This window comes from Onychomys torridus, chromosome 5 (assembly GCF_903995425.1).
Source record: "Onychomys torridus chromosome 5, mOncTor1.1, whole genome shotgun sequence".
NCBI classification, from domain to species: domain Eukaryota; kingdom Metazoa; phylum Chordata; class Mammalia; order Rodentia; family Cricetidae; genus Onychomys; species Onychomys torridus.
In genome coordinates, this window is record NC_050447.1 from 107,720,246 (window position 1) to 107,747,615 (window position 27,370).

The 27,370-nt window shown below is 49.6% G+C and overlaps 1 protein-coding gene across 1 annotated transcript in view; it reads right to left on the reverse strand.

Annotated features, from left to right (window-relative positions):
- The window catches only part of Pxdc1 (PX domain containing 1), a 28,611-nt gene extending 7,629 nt beyond the window's left edge, over positions 1-20,982 (reverse strand). Inside the window, exons 1-3 of the mRNA XM_036189156.1 lie at positions 20,444-20,982; positions 4,776-4,867; positions 3,935-4,052 (exon numbers count right to left, since the gene is read on the reverse strand). Coding sequence (XP_036045049.1) covers positions 3,935-4,052; positions 4,776-4,867; positions 20,444-20,699 — 466 coding nt within the window. The 5' untranslated portion in view covers positions 20,700-20,982. The remainder of the gene's footprint in view (positions 1-3,934; positions 4,053-4,775; positions 4,868-20,443) is intronic.
- Between the last annotated feature and the right edge of the window lie 6,388 nt (positions 20,983-27,370).

The following is a 27,370-nucleotide window of genomic DNA, read 5'->3' on the forward strand; positions in this document are numbered from 1 at the left end:
CAGTGGTTCTGCCTCTAAGGCACGCCTCAGACCTCAAGATACTTTTATATTCCTATTTTGTAATGTTTAATTTATAGTTAACTTTAGAATTACAGGTAGCCTCGACACCAAGAAGATGTAGACAGGGCTCCAACATACCCCATAGCAGCTCCCCTATGTCAACACTTCATGTAGTTAACATCCCTCATCACATCCAGGGAATCTCAAGGGGACAATGCCACTAAGTATAGAGTCCCTTCAGCGGGATTTTGCCAGTGTCCTACTAAAGGCCCTTTCTTCTGCTACAGATCCAATCCAGGACTCCTCATTGTACCGAGCTAAGTGACTCCAAGGGCTCCTGGTCTTTCCTTGTTTCTCATGACTTGTAAAGAATTCAGGTGAGCTACTTTACAACTCTCTCTGGAGCTCAAGTCCCAGGTGGTTAGAACTAGGGGATGTGACATTGGGAGGAGTCCCACAGGGCCTGTTGAGTGCCACTCTGTGGAAATATGGGGTGTGCCTGTATGCATGTGTATATTGTACAATATCCATAGGCCCACTGTCCAATAGCCATTAACAAATATCTTAGAGGATAAGGCCTATATACTGTGCAAACCCTGTTTCCCTTGAACTTCCAACACTGCTTAGCTTATCTCCATCAATGGATGTTTTTTTTATTTGAACATCTTCCAATCCGTGCACATGGTGCTGGAATGGTGATTTTCCTAATTCGTAACTGTGGCAGCGTCTACATGTACCCCTATGCTACCACCGCTCAGGTCATCAATTCTCTGATTCCATTTCTTCTGCAGGTCTTTAGTCAGCCACGGAAACATTCACAGTACAGCCTTCCTCCCTGGCATTAAATTTTCAGTTTATTCCAGCAACAGAACAAAAGCACAAACAATATCCTTTTATTAACTGGCTGTCTATCCCCGTATAGTAAAAATTAAGGCTAAGATTGAATAGATACTAAATTAAAGAAAACACACACACACACACACACACACACACACACACACACACACACACACACAATGTATTTCCTTTCAAACCTTGAATGCGAACAATCCACGTTTGTGGCTGAAATCTATTGGTCCTACTAGTAATAACCAGGTGGAGCTGAGACCTCTGTTTCCTTGTGCTGCATAGACATGGCTTCCCTGCAGAACACTTAAGGTCTGTGCTCTCTTATGTTTAAGAAACATTTAAATCAACACAGGAAAGCAATGCTTACGTCTGAGTGCTTATCCTTGATGAGGCCCCAGAATATTGACAAGATTGTTCAGCACAGCCAGTGCCTGGTGCCATCTGGTGGAGCCCTCACCACCGACAGCCTCAACATCCAAAGAGAAAAGTCTGGACACTCAGGGCCCAGGCTTGGTAGATCACCATCCCAAGAGAGGGCAGGGTTCTGTGCCAACTCCATAGCACTCACCATCTCCCCAAATGCCAGACTGCATGAAGAAACCCCTTCAGAGAAGGGAAGAAGGGTCAGTGTAGGTCTTGACCATTAACATCTGTTTCCTACATGGACAGAATTGACGAGAACGGCAGTGGGTGGGCAGTGTCTGCCTTGGTGACCCTTGAGGGTCACAGCACAAACCATGACCAGAGTCCAGTGGAGGAGACTCAGGGTGTGGAGAGGATGTGACAAGATCAAAATCATCCACCGTTCTGACTTGAATCTATCTGAGATGACAAGAAAGTTGGGCTTTATTCTACGTGTGAGGCTTTCAGAAAAGCAATGACCATCAGGAGTCAAATTGGGGTCCTCATGTCGGCACATGGGGTGAACTCTGGAGAAAGAGAGTGGCAACAGGGAAGGTCGTGTGCATGGGTTCCTGGGAAGCCAGACCTCCTCAGACTCTGGGCCTCCTTCTGAGAGCCACATGCCCAGAAACATACCAGTGAATAAGGGCACTAAGACCAGAAAGCCTGAGGTGCCCACAAGGGACCACTTTCCCCAAGAAGATGCCAGTGCTTCTGAGCAAAGAGCTTCATTAGAAATCAGTGGTTGGGGGGAGAGAGGTGCTTAGGAGATAGATGCTCTTAAACAGCAGTTAAGAGCAATTGTTGCTCTTACAGATGATCTACAAGATCCCCCAGCCTCCACATGGTGGCTCATAAACTACCTATAATTCCAGTTCCAAGGGATTCAATGCCCTCTTCTGGCCTCCATAAGAACCTCATGCATGTGGTGCATAGACATACATGTAGCCAAAACACTCATATATATATATATAAAATAAATACATCGTTAAAAAAGAAGTCAGAGTGGAAGTCTCTGCAGCTTATTGAATGTGTCTGTTCCCTCAGTGAAGAGGGAGGTACATCCTAAGTGGGGTGACAGAATGCTGCTCCCCGCATACACGCCAGTTCATATCCAGGCTCTCAGCTCATATTAGGAAGCTCTGGCTCCAGAGAGGCCTGGTTGTTTGACAGCCAAAATGGGAAGGCTGGGAACAACTAAGGGAGCCTCAGGAGTGGAGGAAACCTGTAGAAGAATTCCAAACACTTCACTGAGGAAGGAGGCTAGCCCCCAGACTGTGGCCTCACGTACTAACAACACCACATCACATGTGTGCACATGTGTGTGCGCACACACACACACACACACACACACACACACACACACCATACCTTGCACCAAGACTTTTGGCTGCAGGCCATTCACAAATGCCCTTCTTGTTAGCCAGGGTTCTCTGTGCCAAGCTGGTCCCAAACCAGCCCCTAGCCAACTCTTTCCATTCAGGCCCACCAGTGCCTAAGGGGCTAATTCCCAATCCCCCTGCCCCATTTCTTCCTACTTGTTGACACCCCCCCCCCATCCCTGGTCTTCTCTGATGCAACAGCTTGTTTTGCAGTGTGTTTGGAGCCAGGCATAACATCTCACATGGTCTGTTGTCTCAAGGTGCACAAGAAGGACAGGATCCCTGCCTTTGTCGGCCTGGATGCTGCACCTCTGTCATGAGCAAAGGCCACCAGGGAGTTTTCATACAGCAGCAAGGACTTGCCTGTCACCAGTCCTTGCAAAAATACATGAAAACAGACTTAAAACCCCATGTGGCATCTGCATTCACCCCTTTAATTCCACCCCATTGTTTCAACCTTATAAGACAAACACACACCACATGGTCATTACATCACGATATGATCATTACATGATAAAATAAGGCAAGACAGGGGGCAGAGGACTCCTCCAGAGGCAGCTGCTGAAACTCATCTGTCTGCATAACCGTGGAGCCTCCGGGTCATCTTGAAGCAGGGTTCCTCCACCCCTTTAAGAATTCTGCTGTTCTCTTTCCCATTTGCCCCAAACAATGAAATAATGCAACACACGGGCCTAGGACTCAGTGCACGGTTCCCACTCAGACTCAACAGCAGTTTTCCCATGTGCCAGGTAGAGAATCAGAGCCCCATTTGACAACCAGTGAAACTTCAGAGCCAGTGGTGAACTCAGTAGGATGAGGAGGGTTCACAGACTTCAACCCAGACAAACAGCCTCACTACTTACAATCAGCTACAAAGAAGGTTCTAGAAGCCAGGTCCCAGTTACCCAGAGGCCCCTAGGCCTTCACATTGTCCACTCTCCTTTAAGATAATGCAGGAAGCTTCTGGACACCGAACAGCCCCGATGGACCACCCACCCTGTGCACTCAGAGTCATATCTAGGAGACCTCTCCCACCCCAGGTCCTAGAACCCACCCACCCAGCTCACCCACACCCACAACTGGGATTATCATCCCTGTGTGGTAAAGACACAAGGGCACTATCACGCTGTCTTGCCAGTCTTCCCTTCTTCCCTCACCTCCCATGAATGACTCCATCAGCTTCTCACCGAATGCCCTCTGCTCTTCCCAAGGGGGAGGCTGAGCCCACCCACCAAAATACCACACTTGCAGCCACACAGCCACAGACAGCAGTGCTCCCATGCCTTCACTGCAGCTCTTACCTGATATTTTGACAGGACTTTGAAAGCTGGGTTGAATTTTATGAACATTATCATTTTTTAACACCTGATCCAGAGGCGATCTTTCAAAGAAGGTGAGCACAACCTCAGACCTAGAATACTGGGTATAAACAGAGTAATTACTGGAGATGAAAAGCTCTCCACAGTGGGTCCCATGTGTGTGCTGGGGTGGTGTTTGTGCACAGAGGTAACCCCAACTGATTGGAAGCTCAGAAGGCAGTCCCAGGCCTGTGTAGGGGCTGGTTGATGACCTATGCCCAGTAACTGGATCACTGCAGTTTCTTTGTTGACAAGTGGCTAACGGGCAAGGCCTCTGGCTAGGGTGGGTGGCTCTGTGGAATGCTTTGCACACGGCTGGCATTTCACACCCGGCTCCCTCCTTACTGTCAGCTCGGTTGTTTCTACCTCAGCCATTTGCCAGTGGGGAAACAGAAGATTTAAGAGCTAAGGCATTCAGTCTGGTGCTCTAGATTCTTAGTTCTCTACATCAAGCTCACAGACTCAGGGTGTGAGTTCCAGGGAGACGGAACCGAGCACCATGGCTGCCAATGATGCTGACATTGCCCTTGGCTTCCTGGTGCCTGTTCTAAGCCTAAGCAAGAAGAGCAGGTTCTGAGGCAAGGGAAGGAAGCAAAGGCCCCATCTCCTCCTGCCTCACACCTCATGACTCGAGAGAACCTAGCAGAGCCCACAGAAGCCCTCCTTCCCTTGATCGTCGGCCGGGATGTCTAGTGGGAATGAGACGCTGAGTGGGATACAGGGAGCGTTCTGCGAGCCTGGGAGGTGACGAGCCGCTCTGGCCTCCCTGCGACATCTCCCTCACCTTACAGGGCATGCTGATGACAGTCTCCAGTAGCTTCTCGACCTCATTGAGCCTGGTCTCTATGTCGTGTGCTTCCTTGATGGCAAGCAGTCCTAGAAGAGAGGCAGGAGTGGCCAGGTCAGAGAGGTAGCAGCCTATGATGTGACAGATGACAACAGGTGTCCCACGTTCTCTTCCACAGCAAACTGTCCTGTTCCTAAGGTAAATACATCTCGATGTCTCCCATGGACGCTTGAAACCACAGGTAGAACTGGACCCCAAAAGATAAAACTTTTTCCTCCATAATTCAGCCCACATCCTGTACCATGGCCATGGCTGTTGCTTTTGCAGTTTGGTTTGAAGTGAGATGGGAAAAGCTAGCATGAATTTCATCTCCACAGTTTTACAGGCAATGCTCTCCACAGCAGGTCTTAGCCACCTCTGCCTGCATTTGTGGGGTGTGTTCTTGGTTTAGGACTCCTAATTCTGATGAGACTATCTGCCTCTCCTCTTGAAGAGGGGCTCTGTGGCTTCTCTTTGCATGCCCCGGTGGCCAGCCTCCCGACTCTCCCACTTGAGGACCAGCGTTAAGCAAAACGGGGGCGAGAGGATCCTGAGCTCTGAGGTACCAAGACAGCTGCTAATGACTGGTGGTGGGGTGGTATACACAGCATGGAGACAGACAGGAGACAAAGGCGCCATTCTCATCTGAGGGGAGTCAGGGCCGGGGTGACTTAGCAACTCATCATGCTACTCAGAATGGCATGCACTTTGAAACGTAGGGACTGTTTGTTTTGAGAACTTTTGGCCTAAGAGAACAGAAAAGCAGCGTGAGGTAAGGGAGACTCAGTATTCACTCAGCCTTGTGTGTGTCCGGTGCTAACCTGTGAGGTCCTGGGCTACCCCTGCCCCTGCAAAGCACACTGATGACGTGTGACTTTGCTGCAACCGATGTCACACATCCAAAATGACAATGGAAGGAGGGCACAGGTGGAAGGTGTCCTGCAGTGGGACATTCTGGGGCCCATGCCACTAACATCTGGACACAGCCAGAGCTTAGCCAGAGACCTTGGTTGCTATCAGTAAGATAACTGCACAAGGGGTGGGTGGCCCAGGACCCACCAGCCCTGATGACATAGACCAGATCCCACTCTGCCAGTGACAGCTGCCCAGACCACAAGGTCTGTGTAAATGGAGCCCATATTTAGGCAAGTCATCTAAATGCAATGTTCAGAAGGGAGAAGGATCTCAGAGGAAACCCTTGTGGGCATGAGTCACGGCCCTCTCCAGGAACCCAAGCATTGGTGCTTGTTATGGGCACCACAGAGTGGTCAGCACAGGCTCTGACTGGCTGTTGGGCTGTGCAGTATTTTATTTTTAAAATCTTATGGCTCGAGGCTATACTTGGGAGTTTTCTCTGTCTCCCATGAGCAATACAAATATAAGACTTCCCACTTCAGCTTCTCCCACCAGCTTTCAGGGGACAGAATTCAGACTCCTTCGTATACTAGCTTTGTCCACAGCTCTGTGTGACCAGAACAGTCATACAATCCCCATGATCTGCAGCAGAACCCCAGAGACCTAGATCCCAGAACTATGGTCAGTCCCTGAAAATTTCTTTCAGGTTCTGGTTTGGTTTTGTTCACAAAAGGAAGTGTTAAGGTTTAGGTAAGTGATCAAAATAATTTCTAAAAACAACCTGATTGAAATTAGGAAGCACCAGAACACATAGTTCCTGGAAGCTCCTATCAGAGTCCCCAGATGTAATGAGAGGGCATTTCTGAAAGGCTAGCCTAGGCTATCCCTAATGTCTACACCAGTGCCTCCTTCCCCTGGCCCTCCAGGCATGCAAGTACCCCTGATTTTTTGTAGTGTTTTCTCATCTCCTCCCTCCCTCCCTCCTCAGCCATACAGACCACGGTGGTCAGCCATGGGGTGTACAAAGCCCAGAGGTGACAGAGTGGGTTGTGACGGCTCCTCTGGGAACCTGAACATCACCAGAGGAAGGGACTGGGCCACCCCTTCCCTCTCTTCCCAAGTCCCATCTCAACCTGTCTGTTGAAGGAAAAGAAAAGAAAAGAAAAGCAGAAGACACCAGGGTGCCAGAGTTCCTGGATGTCTCTGCCCAAAGTCCTGAACTCCTCAAAGAGAGAAACAGAGAGTCATCCATGGCATGATGGCATGTTTGGGGCACAATGGGGCTTGTATGACAGTGGTCCTGTAAGAGCTGTCACCTAGAAACAGCACAGCTGGCTCAGTTGGTGTAAATGCACTCAGGATGGTCACACAGTGACAGCAATCAGACTCCTTTCCCGAAGCATTGCTGTCATTAAGTGGGTGTGGCTGTGCACACACATGAGGATGAGGATGCAGGACTTTTCTCTGCACTAGGTTGCTTGGAACATCCTTCCTTGCCACAGAGTAGTATGCAGAGGACAGAGCCAGGTCTGAATTTTTTGGAAAGTTATTCATAAAGAGAAAAAAAAAATCACCTAACAATCCCACAGACAGCTGCTTTCTTCAAAGAAGTAAAGCCGCCTCCAGTTTCCAAGAACTACAATCCTCAATGGGAGCCCTCGATGGGAGCCCTTGATGGGAGCCCTCGATGGGAGCCCATGATGGGAGCCCTCGGTGGGAGCCCTTGATGGGAGCCCTCGGTGGGAGCCCTTGATGGGAGCCCTCGGTGGGAGCCCTCAATGGGAGCCCTCGATGGGAGCCCATGATGGGAGGCCTCGGTGGGAGCCCTCGGTGGGAGCCCTCGGTGGGAGCCCTCGATGGGAGCCCTCGATGGGAGCCCATCCCACTTACACAGCAACTACTTTTACCCTCTGAAAGCATGGTTCATAGGAGACCACCCTCCTGTACAGCCAAGTCCACACCACTGCACAAGTGGAAGCATCTGCCTGGATTCTCGACGAAGGAGCCTGGATTCCGGCTCACCAGCGGTGATGAAAAAGCCCTGGTTCCATCTTTGTCTCTCTTGGTTGGCTTTACAACTGCCAATGGAGCGGTAAATACATTCTGCTCTAGACCAGTGTAGTCCTTTCAATGAGAATGTCCCCCATAGGCTGTTTGAACACTTGGCCCCCAGTTGGTGACCCTGGGGAGGTTTGGTATGTGTAAATCAAAACTGAATGAAGCAAGCATAAACAACTGTGGCTTCCAAATCATGTCTACCATGGTTTTGCTATCTTAACATGAAACACACACACACACACACACACACACACACACACACACACACGCACACACGCCCTAGTGCAAAGAAAAGTCCTTCATCCTTGTTGGAGGAAGTATATCACACGAGGCAGACTCTGAGAGTTTCAAAGCCCACACTATTTCTAGTTCTCACTCTTCTTACTTATGGTCCAAACTGTGAGCTGCATGCCCACCGCTTGCTGCCACACTGTCCCAGCTGGTTTGGACTCTGGAGCTATATATAAACCCACAGAACCTCCTCCTTCTATGAGTTGCCTTCTGTGGTCACTGTTTTATCACAGCAAGAGGAAATCATCTAATTCAACCAGTCTTTCAGGGCAGCCAGATTTCACAAAGAAAATATAGAGCCTAGTGAACCGAGAATTTCAGGTAAATGAAGAGGAACACAATAAAGGCTGGTCTACTGAAAATACTCTTTGTTGTTTGTCTCATGTTCAACACAAACTTCACGCCCTGCACTCTGTCTTTACTATGACCCATTTTCCAGGCTGCAGTAGAGGAAAGCAAGGGCCCTTCAGGCCTCCAGAAACAGCATCAGCACATTGGCCCTGCTGGATGTGACCCCGGACCACCTTACCAGTTCCATGCCCTGACAGTTCTCACAGCTCTGGGACAACACTGAGAAATAGGCCCTGCTGGCCAGCAAGTCTCCAGTGCCCACAGTGCAGCCTCTGGCACAGTCAGGGGCACGGTGGCATTCTTCAAGTTTGGTCTCATCTGCTTCCTCGGACCAGTCTTTATGCTTCTGAATGAAAAAAGGCCAAGTGGTGTTCTTTGGAAATGTAAGCATGCTTAAGACTCGAACAGGAAGAGACATCCGAATGGGGAAGGGAAGCCTGTGAGACGCTCACACGCAAGCTCAGAAACGACAGGAGATTCTGTCAAAGGCTGTGAGATAGAGGTGTTTTCATTCAGCATTTAGTTCCACATGTTGGCTCCTTAGTAACAATCAAGTTGGCAGTCTAAGTTGACTTTCTTAAGGTACCACATCCGGTTTCCAAAAACCACTTTCACCCAAGTGACAAGGAACATTGGACCCTTAACCAGATGGAACAGCAGCTTTGCAAAGTGCTGGATTCCTCTGTGTTTAAGGAAGCTTTCCTAAGAGCAACATAACCTGTGATCTTGCTGCATTTACAGCCCCAAGGCCAAGGAGCGCAGCCTCAAGAAGCAGGAAAGAGCCAGCATTCAGCATGCCTGCCCTTACCCCATCAGCCCCAGGCCAGCCAAGATGAGTCACCACCAGCCACCTGGCTTCTGACAGCCCCAAGCACCAAAGCTCACAGCTCACAGTGCCCTTCCCTTGGGGCCCTGGACATCACTTCCCTTCAATCATTTTAAAAATGTTTTCTACCAAAAATATTTTAACATGAACTCTCTCTCTCTCTCTCTCTCTCTCTCTCTCTCTCTCTCTCTCTCACACACACACACACACACACACACACACACACACACACACACACACACACACACACATACCTCCCTCTACTCTGGGGCTGCAATGCAGAAAATGAAATAAATTTTCCTCTAGAAACTTCTAATTGGGGTTTCTTAGTTTCACAGCTGGCGGGATCCCCAAATACCTGCCACCTCTGTAGTAATAATATCAGACTCCAAGCACCTCTGGGAAAGGCGGAGTTCTGAGAGTGGTCTTCACGGGCCTCTGCTTTCATTTTCAGGGACAGGTGACAGGAGCCGTGGTCTAAGTGGGGTGGCCACTAGCACAGTGCACTATTTGCTCACATTTGCATATTCTTCTCTTGCACCTGCTCAGTATTTTCCTTCGAGTTTAAGTCAGTTGGCTTTTAAAGGCTCAGGCTTTTCCAAATGTCACTTGTGTATACAATTTCAACTTTACTTTTTAATGTACTTAAATACAATAGCTTCAGAGTACCGGATGCTTTTGAGTTTTATACTCCAAGTAGTATTGATGGTTTAAGAAAAGTCGGCCTGGAGCTGCCCAGGGGCCCTTTCTCCCTAAAAGATTTTTTAGCCTTGCAAGAAAAGAACAGAGAATTTGTTTGTGCTTAACTGACTTCATCAAAGCAAACACTTGCTTCATTCCTGGAACCCAAACTGAATGAAGCAAGAATAAACAACTGTGACTCTCAAATCACGTCTCACATGGTTTTGCTATCTGAGGTTGTAATGGTCAATACAGCAGGTGGATGAGATAGTTGTGAATGGGAACAGATGCATAAAAAAAAAAAAAATAGAGCTTCATTGAAAGGCTGTAGTTCTATAATTGGCCAGCAGAGGGCGGCAACACACCACATAAACCTAAATATTTCAATCACAAACTCACGGAAATGACAACTGCCCACTCTTCAACACGGGGAAGAATTTGACCAAGGTTTCATAATCCCTGAAATTTTTCTGATTTCTGAAAAAGTAATTATTCATATACCCTCAACTTCTAAAATCTACCAACACATACTTTGTGACACAAGAATTTATCCAAGTTTAGCACAAGCAGCCAAAAGCTTAAAAAATTATTAACAATATGATATATAAATTTCAGCAAGCCAAATACACGAATATTCAGGGACTAAATGTCAGCCTGGCTGTGCATGGTGGTGCATTATTTTAACACTAACATTCAGGAAGCAGAGGTCTACACAGGGAGTTCCAGGGTAGCTAGAGCTACATAGGAGACCCTGAGTCAGTCTGGAGCTGCCCCCAATCCCAGGGAGTGTGGCTTTCTCCCTAAAGGGCTTTAGCCTCACAAGAACAGTTTGTGGCTATTTTATAACTGACTGCTTTTGGCAAAAGTAAATACTTTATTCCCAGAACCAAAACTGAACAAAGCAAGCATAAACAAATTAGTTTCCTGATATCTCCAAAACCTGAGTCTGAGGTCCCATGTTTCTTTTAAAAGGAGCTCAGTCTCCACCCATGGGACAACTGCCCCCAAGGCTTTCTTTGCTGGGTGGGGGATGGGGTGAGGTGGGGCTGCGGGTGCACTTCTAACCTGAGTGCTCTGCAGAGGAATTCTGGTCATAAAGGCAAGATGCTGCCAAGGTCAAGAGGGGAGTGCATTAAGGATGTCCACGGCCCACAGCACCTGCCTCTCTCAAGAGGAAAGACGCTTTCTGACTCCCCACAAAGGACAGCCCTAGGGGAAACTTCCTGTTGGGGGCATTTTCAAATGTGGCCAGATAACAGAGTGTAGTGGGTAGCCATCCCAGCATTGGCCTGGAAGTTCCAACCCCCACTGAGGCTTCGGTAATGATCACGCCCACAAGGCGGGGCGGAGGAGGAAGCAAGACCAAGGATCGGGAAGAGCTCTCTCTCTTGGTTCCCGGACTCTGGACGCTGGAGGTAGACCGAGCAGAGTTCTCCAGAGAACACCGCCAGACTGCGCTATACCCTTGCCAGGCCCTGTAACCTACCCCTTCATTTGTAAGTTACCCCACAAAATAAACCTCCCTTTTAACTACGTGGAGTGGCCTTAATAATTTCACCAATATCTGGCGCTCACCTGGGGCAAATTCCAAAGGCCTAGGCGGCTCCCTCCCTCAGCCTCCTCCCCGGCTGGCGGGTACCTAAACCCACCTGCAAAGTTCCATTTAACCAGGGGACACCTACACGGTTCCATTCCCGAAAAAGGGAGCAGCTAGTCCGGTCTCAGTTCCCTAGCTTATCCCCCAGACCAGCGAAAACCGCTGTGAGTGAGGCATTCCCACTCCTCCGAGTGCCGGCTCCCCGCCATCTTGGCTCCTGCCTTCAGCTGCCGCCAGCCAAGGTCGCCAGCAGGCCCTGCTTTGGAGCTATACCAACGCCTCCTGCTGGCTGAAAAGTGCTACTGCACCCCCAAAAACCACGGAAAGGTAAGCTTCTTTCAAGTAAAAGTACCTGATAATTTTACACCTTAAAACTGACTAACAAATTTTGAGTAATTCTTGTAATATGGCTGACAACATTACCTCACAAGAATTTAATAACCTTTTTGCCTGTATGCTGAATGACATTTTCCTGGAAATATACGACCTCCCTAAGACATATCTGGCCTGTACCATTTTGACATTCATTGTAATAATTCACACAGTGTTCAAACACTGGTTTAATAATAAGAACAAAGATGAGTCATTATTGGGACTGATATAGGCTTTAAAAGATAACAATGAAGGCTTACAGAAAAAGGTTCTGTCTATGGAATCTGCTGACCAGGACTTACATAAAAAGATTCTCTCTCTGGAATCTGCTAACCAGAATTTACAAAACAAGCTTGTACCCAAAATTGCTTTTATTGATAATAAATATGAGTATTTAATGGATAGAACACTAACTCTCCAGAGTGAAGTTGTAGCTACTCAGACACTATATAAGGAAGAAAAATTATCATTACTTGATAAGATCCATGGAATCATGTGTTTCAGAAGAACATAAAAACTTCCATGATTCCATGAAAAATCTGGAATCCCTTACAAGAGAGGAGGTTTACTCCCTGGAACAGACCCTAGGTGCTCGTTTACAAGCCCTGGAGGAAACTCTCAATAAACATGACAAGGGACCTAATAAGCAGAAGGGCAAGACCATACAGGTTGTAACATCTCCAAATGGCTCTCATACAATGGCTTCTCATGGATGATAACAGGATAAGCCATTGTATGAGAGCCATTTGGAGATGGGGTGAGGTGGGGCTGCGGGTGCACTTCTAACCTGAGTGCTCTGCAGAGGAATTCTGGTCATAAAGGCAAGATGCTGCCAAGGTCAAGAGGGGAGTGCATTAAGGATGTCCACGGCCCACAGCACCTGCCTCTCTCAAGAGGAAAGACGCTTTCTGACTCCCCACAAAGGACAGCCCTAGGGGAAACTTCCTGTTGGGGGCATTTTCAAATGTGGCCAGATAACAGAGTGCGCTGAAATAGCTTTTTGTCCATGAACAAATGTGCCCATCAACACACTGCACACACAAGTGCAGGGCTCTTGGAAGTATTAATTTGTGAGCTGCAGGAGAGGTAGACACAATCTCGGAGCCGGGAGATCCTAAAAGGCTGAATATACACATATTTTGGAGATAACAACCTTAAGTTAAAAAAAAAACCAAAAACAATAATTTCTAAGTATCTAGTTTCTTTCTCCTTCCCTCCTGCTGCTTTGATAGAACCTGGGGCCTTGAACACTGCAAGGCAAGAACTCTCTCTATTGAGCAGGAACCCCAGCCTCTAAACAAGTCATCACCGCTCAAAAAGCAGAGCCCAAGAAATAATCAGCTCTTAATTCTTTGTGAGGCAGGTGCTACAGTGGTTCTCAAGCCCTGAACAACAGCAGTGCAATTGCACAATATAAGCACGTGGCACGCACAGGCACAAGTGTGTGTTGACCAGGGAAGAACAGTGCTCCACACTAAGTGGTCACTGGAACCCTATCACAGGCCAGAGGACTCGGGCTGGGGGGTTTGCCCCTCCCTTCGGTCCGACTGATCTGGGCACAGCCAGGCTTACAGGGACCACAGAGATGGAGGAGAGGAGTGATGTCTGTCCCATCCAAGGCCCCTAGGTGGAGGTGTCCCTCCACATCTCTCCCAGGATGAAAAGCTGGAATGGGAACAGAAGAGGTGGATGCAGAAAGAAACTTCCTGGAACCCACAGGAGGAAGCTACTCCTCCTTCCGCTTCCAGGCTTCCAGCTTCCTGCTTCCAGTTTCCTGCTCTCAGCATGCAGGGTGGAGGGGTTGGGGGGGTAGAGAGGGGTATGTGGGGGAAGTTGGGGCATGAAGGGCACCTCCTAAAGGAACCAATTGGTTTTCTCAGTGGGGGGAAAAACATCTGAATCAAACTTTCTGATTTTTCCTGTTTTCTTAATCCCTCCTCTCTGTTCATTATTTTCCCTCATCTAAAACAAAATTCCCTTCCTAAAACTCAGTTTTTAGAAGCCATTCACAAGTCAGGCATGGTGGCACATGCCTGTAATTCCAGCCCTTAGGAAGCTGGGGCAGGGAGATATTAACTTTGAGGGCAGCCTGAGACACTGTCTTAACAAAACAAACAGAAAACTCCTTCACTTGGTCATTCCTTCCCCACTGTGCTGGAGATGAATCCTAAAGCTGCCTTCACGCTAGGCATATGCTCTACCACTGAGCTACCCTATCCCTCCGGCCCTGCCAGTCTGTCTCAAATAAGAGGCACAGGATATCTACCCATTTTCACCTCTCCACACAGGAAGGGCACACTGTCTAAAGTTCACAAACCAGAGGTCAGGGGACAGTGTGGCCAAAACTGGCAGGGGCCCTGCCTCTCCTAGACATTTGTGCTGGCTACCAGGTGGCTGGGAGGCATTCAGGGGCCATACATGGTTAGCAGAGGCTAAGCCATAGGACAACACAGAGCATGCACCTACTCACCCTAGCAGGAGGAGGCCTGAAGGGTGAACAGATGTAGAGGCTAAGGGAAGGACAGAGGGAGGAAGGCAGTATGGAGGCCCACAAGAGGCCCTGAGGCTTGGGGAGGGGGCATGTGGAGCTGTAAGAGCTGAGGCAGAAAGTCAGACAAGCTTTAGGAGACCACTCTTCCCGGGCAGGTTCTGGCAGCAAGTACCCCACATGCTTGGCAATTCTCTTTCTTAGAGTGACGCACACACTGACCCAGGATTTATTCCCTCAGTCACTCAAGTGTGACCCACACCCAGCAATAAATACTAGTTTGGGAACCGATGAAACCATAGGCTCAATCAGCCCCACTGTGGGACATGGTACATTCTCTCTCCTAGCCAGGGCAGGGAGTCGCTGGGAGGGTGGGGTCACACCAACAAAGGACACTGTTGGAAGCGTGAATAGGTGGATCGGCTTCGTAGGACGCTGGTCTTGTTGGGTACCAGGCCTCCCCACATTCTCCTACCTAGAGGCCTTTTATTGGGGTTACTGAGATTACTCAGGGCATAGGGTAGACAGGTTGAGAAAGCCAGCAACTCCATGTGTCTAGCTTGGTGCTGGGCACTTTGTGGCTATTACTCAGTGGGACTCACTCACCACCTTGCCACATAGATGCTCTTATTGTTATTATAGCAAGAATGAGCCACCAGCAAGGAGAGAAGGGGACAGGGAGGATGGTTTGAGAGGCAAATTAGAAGAACATATGTATATAGACTGTCACCATTAAACCTATTACTTTGTATGTTAACTGAAAGAGGAGCAGGAGGAGGAGGAAAGAAAGCCATGAGGATCAAGCAACTTGGCTGAAAGCCACAGCAGGTGACAGAGCATGCAAGGAAGGCAAGCCCTGGCTGTCTGGGAGCAGATGTAGTGTCCTCCTAAGGTGACCTGGCTGTGTGTCCTGCTTTGCCACCCAATCTCGATGTTCTCACACAGGAAGCAGGAAACATAATGGCGGGAATAAGGGACACTGTGTAATAAAGTGCCCCCCTCCTTTCCCCATTCTGTCCAAGTGCTGCATGTTTTCCTCATCAGCAAAAGGTAAGGAGACTTGGGTTCTCCAAACAAACGGGGAAAAGGAATTTGCATGAATCAGTTACAGGAAAGATGTGGCTTGTGACCATCATCACTCAAGTTGGGGTAGGATGAAGACAGGTACCAGCCCTCGATGTCATCACGACAGCTAACAGCACATGAGCACACATACCAGAGACCTGGCCTCATTCGGGAGATGTTGCAGCTGCCAGGAATGAACAGAGCACAGGACCATGGCTACTCTGCCCCGTCTTCCCACCAGCAAGTCACATCAAGGGGCTCTCAGGGGATTCTCTAGACTGAGAAGTGACCAAACACAACCTTTTAAGTGATGGCGACTAAAATTAGCCAGTGGGCACATAGCGTGACCCGAAGATACCAAAGGCAAACAGAAATAGCTTTAAAGCAGAGATGGGAGTATAGCTCAGAGGTAGAGTGGGTGCTTAGAATGCACAAAACCTTGAATTCGACCCCCAGAACACAAAACACAAAAATACCATAACTGTCTGTCTGCGGACTGGCACTACAATACACGACAGTACGTGCCTTCAATCTACTGTTGCCAGCCTGCTGCTGGCCCGGGGAAAGTGCCATGGCCTGCACTTTCACCTTTGAAGATACTCAAGCAAAACACAGGCTGCCTTGTGCCTCCCTGCCAGCCCCTTGCACCCTCCCAAGTTCAAGCCCACACACCTCATTTGCAGCAAGTTGAGCTCTGTGGAGAGGTACCTCAGGCCTCATCTTTTACTTTCTCTGTATCCCTGTCCACAAGTACTGGGGCTACTCTTATTTCCTGCTGTGCACAATGCATGAATGGATTGCCTGTTACCTCTGGAAAGTGTCTGCCACAACAGACAGCAGAGAAATATCAGGAGGGTTGGGGGTGCCTGCGGGCTCACAGCGAGGCCCAGTGGAGAAGAAGAGGCCAGTATCTCATGTCCTGCTTTGCTGTCCAGACCTATGCATAGCATGCTCACTATAAAAGTCAAGTCAGTTGGTGCCCCTGGGTGGCAGTTGGTCCGTCCATTAGGCACCATTCTCCTTGTTTGGTGGCAACATCAAACTTCTCCCTGACATCCAGGTGAAGACAATGTGATGGGGAACTGGGCAGGCCTGGGAGATGGAGTAAATGTCTGGGATGTGGGAGTCAGGTGCTGTATCAGTGTCCAACTTTTCTGGGTACTATCCCAGCTGTGGCTCTCAAGTGTAGGAAGAGCCCATGTCCTGAGCACTGACGATGCTTATCGTTGGTGATGAAATTGAATATAGCAAAGACAGGAACACGGTGCACAGGTTCCCATGACAAACTGTGCTGCTAAATGCCAGGTTCCAGGCTGGCACCCTCAGCTAGCACCTCCCACTCCATAATCGCCTGAGATGGCCTCACTGCGGCACAGGGCAAGCCCTGTGCCAGAGTTCTGGGCTTGTGCTGTGTGCCACACAACAACCTCTAGACTCTTAGTGTGTCTGTGGCTCTCTTCCAGGCTAATCAGTGTCCATCCCCTTCTTACACCTGCACTATTACACCTGATCCCAGCAGCCCTCCAGCAGCCCTCCAGCAGCCCTCCAGCAGCCCTCCAGCAGCCCTCCAGCAGCCCTCCAGCAGCCCTCCAGCAGCCCTGCCTCCAAGCTCTCCCTTGGTCTAGCCCATCTTTCTCAGCGCATCAGCTTGAGCTCAACTCAGATCAAATCAATTCCCTGGCTGAGAGCCCTCAGTGATGATGGAGACCATGACTGACCACCATCTGCTTCTCTCCAGCTCCCTAACCACTCTCTCCACTGCAGCCACAGTGATCTCTTGATGGCTAGGTGATCTCATTTAGTAATGCATGTCTCCTAACCAAAATACACAAATCGAAAGGGCAGGTCACAGGCTTTAGTTATTTACCCATGTCACTGTCCTCTGCATGGTACCTGACAGCCAATATGTGACCACATAAATGAATGTAAACCCCAAAATGTAGTTACCAAAGATTCAAGCTCACCTGGCCACCTTGAAATAGAATCTGTAGCTGCAGAGGTAACAGGGCGGGCTCAGATGTCACAGATCTCCAATAGGTGCTACTAAAAGAATATCAAAATACTCCAAGAACCTCAAATGGTCACCAGGAAAATTTTGCATGTGTCTGCTTTAAAACGCAGGCCTTATGTGTGAGACACAAACAAAGCAAGAGGTCTCGCTCACAAATGTGAGCCAGTAGGTAATACATACCACAGAGGACTTGAACACAAGACACAGCCCTGTGGTGAAAGCGGAAACGAGGGGAAACACCTTGGCAAGCCAAACAGAATGTCCACAGGAAGCAGCTACCCCAACCCCAGGGTTAGAGGATAACACAGCAAGAGGTGGTTATTTCAGGCCTAGGTCGTAAGCTTCCCACCTACTGTAGTGTCTGGAGAGAGGCCTGGTTCATTGAAGAAACGACACAGGACAGAAGCCAGACAGGTCCTGAGATCAGCACCATGCTAGCTCATCGAGTGAGCACTGGGTCTCCCTCTCATGCAGTGGCACCATTCCCCTGCCTGTGCGTCACCAGGCCACATAAAAAGCCCATGGACATCCACCAAGCATAACACCACAGAGGGAGAAAACAGTCCGATCCTCCCCATCTCTCCCATGGCAATTCTGGAGGAACCAAAGTCAAGGGCTTGGCACCTCTTCAACTGCGTGAAGATTCAGAACTGCAAAGCAGAACCATGGCTGGCCCACTGTGTGTCAGGAACTCAGCCTGCCGGGAGCGGTTCGGAGACCCATTTCCCTGGAAAGCTTTTCTAATGAACAGAGAACACAAACCTCACCCAGCCCAGAAATTTAATAAACACAGACTTGAGAATCTGACCGACTGGGATTAAAATGCCAGCACTACACACAGCTGCATACCTTTCCTGTTTAAAGTTTGAAAAACTCAGACAATTTTTTAATGCAAATAACAAATTGGCACGGACATGAAGTAGAATCTTCTTTTGTGTTATGATGAGGTATTTTACTTGGTATATGACTTCCCTAGACATGAAGGGATCAGAGAAAGGAAAGGGCCTTCCTGGCTTTGTGAAATAAAACTCGGGAAGAACCAAGCAGAGAAAGGAGAATCAGAACAGATCATCATTCATGGTCACCCCTCTACGGCTCCCGGGATTCATCTTCATTCTGCCTAGGGAGTACTATACTAGCTGGACCCTCATAAGAGGCTCCCATCATATAGGAATGGACCACCGGTGATGGACGGTTCTAATAGCTGCGTAGCAGGCTGTCGGAAACTCCTTTCTTTCCAGCCACTGGGACTCACCCCTGCCACTCCATCAACACATTCTCACCCCTACTTCTGCATTCTCCTACCTACTCTTTAGATACTCGGAAGTAGCTACCATACACTGCAGCACCTGGGACATGATTCCAGGAGTTTGTATAAATGCAAACGAGGCCAGGTGAACAGGGCATGATGATTTCCTCCCGGTCTGCCCCAGGGAAGATCTTTTTCACCTGTGGCTCCACACCGGGGCCACACCCCTACCCACACCCAGCAAGCCTGGCCAGAAGAGGCCCGGGCTGACTGTAAAGAGGTGGCATTGACAGACTTAATGTCATCAGACACGATGACATTCCACTCCTCACAAAAGCCCACAGGAAACAGGTTCGCTCATAGATACAGTTTGCCTGAGGTAACAGCTGAGTTCTGAGACCGGCTCAGAGGGACAGCCCGGAAGCTCAACTTGTTTATGGCCTGCCTTCTTCCAGAAGAAGCCTCGGAGTAAACCACCCACCCTTTGTTATGCTTTCCTGATCAGACATTCATTTGTTAAATTAAAAATACAACAAATAGCAAGTTTAAAACAAAACAAAAAAAAAAGAAACAGGTCCAATCTTGAAACAGTGCTCAGCCACCATGAGGGGCTGGGGTGGAGATCTAAAGCAGGCTTGTCACTTGGGGCCTCCACACTCACTTTGGGAGTCTGTCCAAATGATGTGTCTGCCAGGAGATGTGTCATGAGAATGGAGCTAATTATCCACATAATCCACACACGGGTGGGGTCTGTCACCAGGGGGAACGGAGGTTATCTCAGACCTTAGCCAGACAGGCGGCCAAGGATCCACGGATTGGCTAACCTGAGTAACTTCGCCCCAAACTGCCCCAGGATTGCTGCTTGGAGGACTCTGAAAAAAGGAGGGCGTGGATCCACGGGTCTCAGAGCCCCGGGAGGCCACACACCGGTAGGAAGTCTACTCAGAAGCTCCTGTCCCCAGCTGAACGCCCCACACCTCACTCTTCCCGGTCTCAACCAAGGCCTCTCTCTGGCTTCCTCTGCTCTTCCAGTCCCTTTGCTGGCAGTAGGAAAGGGGAAGCCACCGCTGTTTGAGAAAACAAGAATCACAGCCAACCAGGACCGTCACAAGGCCAGGGAGGAGGCGGCCATGGCTAATCAAATCCGAATGCGGACCCAGCTCAGGGGTGGAGACCCTGGGTTGGCTCGACAGATGCAGGCGGGGCGGTCCCCTCCTAGGAGAGGTGGAAAAGATTGCTGCGTGGCAGTCCACGCTCAGGCTCACTTGTCCTGGGGCAGAATAGGGACGGGGCCTCTCCCAGGCAGGACCCCAGCCGCGAGCGTACTGGATGCAATCCCCCAGTTTCCGACACTTTTAAGAGCTGCCACTGGTCCTCCATAGCGGGGTAGGCGGCTGGAACCCAGTAGCTGTCAGCCCCCGGGTGTCGCCTCTGCTTTCTTTCAGAAGCGACTCATTCTTTGGGACAGTCAGGCGAGAGTCCCGCTGACCTCGTCCCCTTCCCCACCCATCTCATTTATCCTCCAGGATTGTGTGCCCCAGGCTCCCTGCGGGCTCCCAGTCCTTCCTGAACCAACGCTGCGTGCCCTTCTTCAGGGAACCCGGGGTCTAGATGTCAGGTGCCGAACCGTAGAGGGAAGAAACAGTGTCAGTTTAAGTAACTCTTCCCGCTGACTTCATTGCACTTTGACGCGACCTCGTCGCTCTGTTCCTCCCACAGCCCGCAGCCCCCGGCGCCCCGCAGCCCCGATGCCCCGCAGTCCCCCGTCCTGCAGCCCTGCACCTTGCCGCAGCGGCGCGCGCGCCAGCTCGGGCCGGTCCTCGGGGAAGGCGTCACGGAGGCGCTTGCACAGGCGACCCAGGTCTGCGAAGCTGCGGTGCAGGTAGAGCACGCTGCGGTCCGACCACTCGGTACGGATCTCGAAGAACTCCTCCTCGTCGCCACGCCGGCTGACGATGAGCCTGCGGATCCCGTTCACCCAGCAGCCGCGCACGAACATGTTCACGAGCGACGTGCCCTCAAACACCGCCGAGGCCATGCCGCGGACCGCGCATGCCCCTGCCGCCGGGGGCGCCCTCGGCCCCCAACCCGGGGTCCGCCTGGGCAGAGTGGTTCCGGGCAGGGGCGATCAGGGGTCCTCCTTAGGACGCGGTCGAGCCCGAGCCCAGCAACGGTGGTTAAGAGTCTCCGTGGGGCGAGGCTGGTACCCCGCGGATATGCCCGGGCTCCGTACACACTCTGGGACTGCTGCGTGCGGTCCGCGCTCTGGGCGGCGCCGCCAGAAGTCTGTCCTGCCGCGCGAGCCGCGGCTTTATAAGGCACTTCCCATCGCGGGCGGCGCGGGCGTCTACGTCGAGTCCGGGCTGCGGCGCCTCCCTCCCGCCTCCCGCTGACCCGCTGCGGGCCCCGCTGAGGGCTGTCCTGGAGACGCGGCGCTGCCTCCCCGGTCTGCTGGCTGCCGAGCCAGGCTGGCTCTGCGCTCTCCCGGCGCGCAGGGAGACTTTCTACTCTTTCCTTCTCTCGATCCTCGGGATTCTCCAGCCCGGAGTTGAGCGCTCTGCCCGGCTGGCGCAGGGGTGGGATCGGCTGGAGTCTGGAGTCCCTGTGCTGCGCCGCATGGGGCGGGGACGCGGGCCCATAGAGCGCGGGAATCGAAGCAGAGGGCCTGGTGCCGGTCCCTGCGCTGCCCTCGACCTGCCCGACCTGGGCCTGGCCTGGGCCGGGACTCAGGCAGGCCCGCCCTGTGTCCCTTGGGTTACCGGCGTCTCCGCCCCGCGTCCTCCCGCGCATTCCGGTCGTGCCTTAGCCTGGCTGAGGCCCGGGATGCAGCGGGACAAACCGACCACAAGGCGAGACTGTGTAGTTGTTAGTGGAGGAGCTCCCAGGAGGTCGACCAACCACCCCAAGGGTTGTCCTCCAGAAGGGCAGGTGGGACAGAATTGTAGGGGACAGGGTCTTCCGGGAGATAGTGACTCGGGAGGAGCTTAGGAAATCCAGTTGGCAGGGCTGCCCACCGAGATTGCATGCACCGTGCATTTCTTAGGCTGCTCCCAATAGACAGTGTCTACCATTAAGAATTTTAAGTGAGTTCCAGACATACTCTTTTGCCCACAACAGGGGAGAGAGACTGAGCCTTTACCGGTTCTAGAAAGTCGTGGAAGCCCAATGTGGAGCAGAGACATTGGAAGCTGACAAAAGGTCTTCCTTCTCTGGACTTCATTTGACCCTGACTTCCGTTCTCCAACAACCCCGGAGGGGGGGGTGGTATTTAGATGGCTGTTGTCACTGCAGAAACCTGCTGGGCAGAGGAGTGCCTCTGCTCTCCTAATAACTCCTTAATAGTTTCCTCCTATTAGCCAAAAAGTCCTGCTGAGGCATCCTATGCGAGCCCCACTCCTCCCTGGACCGGGGTCCCTTCTGAAGCTGTCCTCTCCCCAGCGTCTTCTCCAGAACCTCCAGAAGTACCGCTCTTCAAGGTACCCCATCTTTAGGGGAGGGTTTACTGGGAACAATCAGGTCTTCAGTTCCCTGCTGCCCTAGTGGCCTAGCTTGGTGAGGCTGGCCTGCACTTTGTGCCTGACATTCCTGAGCGCTGAAGAAAGTGTTTTCATTAGTAGTGCTTCCTTAAAGAGATCTGAAAGTAAGAAAATTAGATGGCAGAGCAGAAACAGTCGCCATTGGAAAGACACTGGTTAGAACATGTTATCTTTTATGCCCTGCAGAACATTAACCATTTCTGTAATGTGGAGGCCCACAAAGGTTTCCTAGTGAGATCTGAACTTGCTTTACCCAGCAAGGCTGCATGAGAGGATTGCTTGACCACGTGTGTGGTTACCTGGTGATTGAAAGGGTCTGCATTTGGCTGTGCTAGGGGGAGGTCTTTTGCTCCACCCCTTGGCATTCCTATAAAAAGGCCTTTTGAAGAGACAGAAGGGGCCGGTGGTTATTGATCCAAACCTTCCCAAGGCTGTCCTGTGTTTCTCTGTTTCTCTCCCCTCTATCTTTCTATCTAAACACTTCTCCCTCCTCCCTCCTCGAGAGTGCCCTGGGGAAAATGTGGGAGTAGACCTCCCACAGAGAAATGGGTAGGCCCCCACACTGTCAGGGTTTCTCTCTGAAGTCCTGGCTGTCCTGGAACTTCATTTTAGTAGTTAAAGAAAAAGACTGTGTGGGTCTGGAGTGGTGGCTCACATATGTAATTCAAGTATCCCAGGCTGGTCTCATACACACACACACACACACACACACACACACACACACACTCAGAAAAAGAATAAACACTAAGTAACTTCATACCAATTCTTTTTGAGATAAAGTCTTACTTTGTAGCCCAGGCTGACTCAAACTACTGATCCTTCTCCCTTAGTCTCCGGGAGGCTGGAGATATGCGCCACTCCCATTTGGTCTTTGGATCAACTTTTTCATATTTCAAATTTCGCCACTGATTAATGAGCAGACTATATTTTGGCATATATGCATTCCACAGAAACATTTGGGACCCGTATTTTTAACCTTTAAAAATTGGACGAATTTGACAAGAACAAATGTGTTTGCTTCTAAGGGAAGCATGAACTTTTAGGAACTGACACTAATGTTTCCATTGAAAGAAGCCATTTGGACGGCAGGCTATCAGGACTTACTAAAACTAAAACTATGTATAAATTATGGCCCAACAACTCCCTCCAGGGAGCATGTTTCCCAATTCTAGAAAAAAAAAAAAAAAAAAAAAAAGGCCTCTGTGTGCTCACTGAGAGATGTACCAAGTGACTGTGGTTGCACTGTTTGCTGAGGTGAGAAGTGATAACGTAGATGCTCATCTGAAGGGCGATGACTAAACCACCAGCATGTGAGTACAGGGCCTGCTATATGGCTGCACAAATGAACCAGCTCCAACTCTGAATGCTACAATACCGACTTGCCTGGCAAGATGTGCCTAGTGCAACAGTGGATCCATGGGTGTGGGAACATGTGAGGCCTGCTCTATTGTAGGGATTTCATGACTGGTCAAAAGCCCATTACCGGGGAGATCACAGGCCCTAGGAAAAGTGATAATTGTATCACTTAAGGGTCATGTTGGCAAACTGGCTTTCTAAATAATATGCCCATACCTATAGATCCGTGTTGCTCTCAACTTTAGTTTGGAAAGTTTCTTTCTGCAATGGGTAATAGTTAATGCAGAGACTCATAACTGGCCTAAGTGTGAAGTAGAACTGACTGTGAGTATTTAGCTCTGGACGTGTCATCTACATCTATCCCCACCTAAGACTCAGATAACATCACAGGTAGGGGAGCAGAAAGAATATAAGTCGGTAGGTGGAGAGGAGCCATGAAATGCTGACTGCTGGGCATTACATGGCTGTTGCACACATCAGCTCACAGGGTCTGTGGTTACTGGAACTAGTACAATGCTTGGAACCAAAGGTGTTTCTGATTTTGGAGTCTTTCAAATTTTCAGTTATGCACATAGACATTACCAGGCTGAACATCCCTAATCTGAGATCTACAATGCACCAAAATCTGGAACTTATTGAAAAGTATCTCAAATTCAGTTGAGAATTTAAAGTCAGAATTCAAAAGCCTTTCACAATTATTAAGGGCAGCAACAAGGTATGTGGCAACAATTGCGAACACCTTTGAGGACCTGAGTTACATAAATGTCAGTAATAGATACACGGGACATGGAGTGGTTTCGGGTTATAAGTCAAGCCGATTGGCTGATTTGGTGCTGGGAGCTACACAATAGAATGTGAAAATGGAGAGCAAACAGGAGCTCTCTGGGTCACCTGCTCCACATCCAAGCCTGGTTTACAATTACTGAGTTCTATCCAAGGTGGAACATTGCTCACAGGTAAGAGCTTTGGGGAACCAGATACTTCAGTCCGATCCATAGGAGTAAATAGTAGCCTCGTACACAGGTCTGCATGAAATTCGAAGCCTGTATTTTGGGAGGGGTGCTTGGATATTCAGTTTAATTTCTTCTGTGATTGTCTTACTTTTATTTCCTTTTTTCCTTCAAGTTTCTCCTTTCTCCTTTAGCTTTCAAAGTTAAGAGAAAGAAAACACAAAGGTTGGTAGCCTTTCCCCCAGCTAACCCTGAGTGACCCATGTATTTGGCAACAGACCACACAAATAGTGCCGAATAAGCCTGAGTGCTCAGCCCAGAGCAGAGAGCAAGGATGAGCCAGAATATGTTGCCCAGGGACACTTACTTGGGATCTTGTAGTGCCATCCTTTATAACCATCCACACCAGCCCCTTTGTCCCCCATCCACCTTCTCTCCACGCCATCTTCCCAATATTCAAAGTTGGAGCAGGAGGCAGCCTGATTTCATCCCTTGGTTGGGGAGTTTGGAGGCTTTTGCCTCACCAGCTGCTCTGCCAATAGTATTACAGCAATGGAACCTCAGAGTTTCAAACAGGCTTCAGGAACACTGACAGGTATGGGTCTCAGCAGCCTAAGGGTGCAAGGAGGAGGTCTTTACTCCTTGACAGAGAACAAAGCTGGGGTAGGGGTCACCAGAGCAGAGACCTAGCCCCCAACCAAGAATCTGAGGACCTACTTAATGCAGACTACTCACCCACTATCCTCATCAGCCAGAATACTGGCCTTCCTTCTCTATCCCAGAGCACCAAGTGTCTTCACAGCCTGGACCACACTTAGAGCTGGCAGGCTCCCATTGCTGAACGGCCTTCCTGCAGTGCCTATAGTTTACTATAGGTTCCTTTCCGTCTTCCCACCAGCACTTCTCAAACTCAATGGGCCTGTGAATTTCCCAGGACCTCAGTACAAAGCAAATTGTGGTGTAGTGTGTCCAAATGGAGCTTGAGCTTCTGCACTGCTGGTGACAACCTAGAGTTTATTGGTCATCTATAAGCTTCTCTGTGTGGCTGGCCATGGTACAGCCACACTCAGTCGGGAAGATGCCAGGAGATGCTGTAACTTTGCAGTGTCTGCATGTTCACATGATGATAAAGTAGTCATCAGATTTGTCTGGTTAAAATGGAATCTTCACAGGGCAAGGGCTTGCTTCAACCACATCTTTCATGTTTGTATTACCAGTTCACAGGGCCTGTCACTTGGAAATGCTCACTGACTACCTGCTGAGTGAGTGAGCCAATAGTATGAAGAACTGGATGAGACAGAGAGGCAATCGAGCTTTCGCCTAGAAACTGGCCTTCTTCCCCTTCCAGTAAGGGGACATGGGAAAAATTTCACAACCCACTGTCAGCCCTGAGTTTTACTGGGGATGCTAGCCCTATGTATTGAACCACCTTGCAAAAGTACGATGTTCATGGTCACTGTCCCTCCAGAGTGGAGTCTTAAAGTGTGAGGTTTTCCTTTATGCAATGGTAGCAACTTCTAAACATAGCACAGATCTCAGGATAAGACAACCTAAAAGGGAAATGGCATGTTTTTGACTTGTGACTTCAGTCCATAGCCACTTAGTCCTGTTGCTTTGGGCCTATGGAGAGGCCGCACATAGAGGTGAAAGCATACAGCAAAGATCTGCTCACTTTGGCAGCCAGCAGACCAAGAGGGACAGGAAGGGGCTGAGGGTCCCATAACCCTTCAAGAGCATGACTCCAATGACCCAGCTCCCCCCACCAGGCTCCACCTCCTAAAGGTTCTACCACTTCATAGTAGTGCTACAATCCGGTGGCTAAACATTACTACATGGGACTTCAGGGGACACTTAAGGTCCAAACCATGAAAACCACAAAGTGAGGATGGGCTACAGGTGACCCCTGGTACCTCAGACCTCCCCAGCATGACTTCTCCATAATTCTGTCCTTGAATCTGTTTGCTGTTCCATCTCAGCCTCTCCACCACAAGATGAGACAATCCCATGGCTTTTCTTGACTATATCGTATCTGCCACTCACACCCACCTGGACACTGTCCTGTCTGCCCCCTTTCCTGAGGATGGAAGTAGCTACTCATGGCCTAGGTAACAGATTTCACCTTTGCTGCCTAAGAGGTATTAGCATAAATTTAATAGATTATTTTATTTATATGTGGTACAATAAAGCAGATATAAAATTATGGTTGGCCAGGAGTGGTGGTACACATCTTTGATTCCAACATTCAGTAGACAGAAACAAGAGGATCTCTATGAATTCCAGGCCAGCCAGGGCTACATAGTGAGACTTTATTTTTTTAAAAATTATGATCAATAAAAATTAAAATTTTCTGTGAAAGTAGCTATAAAATCAAAGAAGTAAAGTACCCATGATTGCAGTTTGAACTGGAGACATTGGCATGAAACAGTGACGTACATTTCTTCTTCCATCACCACTGCCACTCCGCTAGACTCTGAGAAAATTCGGCTTATTAGGAGACCTTCCCATGTCCCATGTCGATTAGTTTCTTATCTTTGTTTTTTTTGTCTACTTGACATAAGCTAGAGTCAGTTGGGGAAAGGGAACTTAAATTGCAATTGGCCTGTGGGCAAGTCTGAGTCTTTTCCACGATTAATGGTCGATGGGCAAGGGCCCAGCCCACTGTATGTGGTGCTACCCCTGGGTTGGGTTGGATGAGGAAAGCAAGCTGAGCCAGCCATGAGGAACAAATCGGTAAGCAACATTCTCCCATGCCTCTCCTTCAGTTTCTGCTCTGAGGTCCCTGTCTCTTCACAGTGGATCACTACCGAAAGCTGATATCAACTCCGACCCAAGGAGCCTTTGGTTGTTATCACAGCAACAGAAAGCAA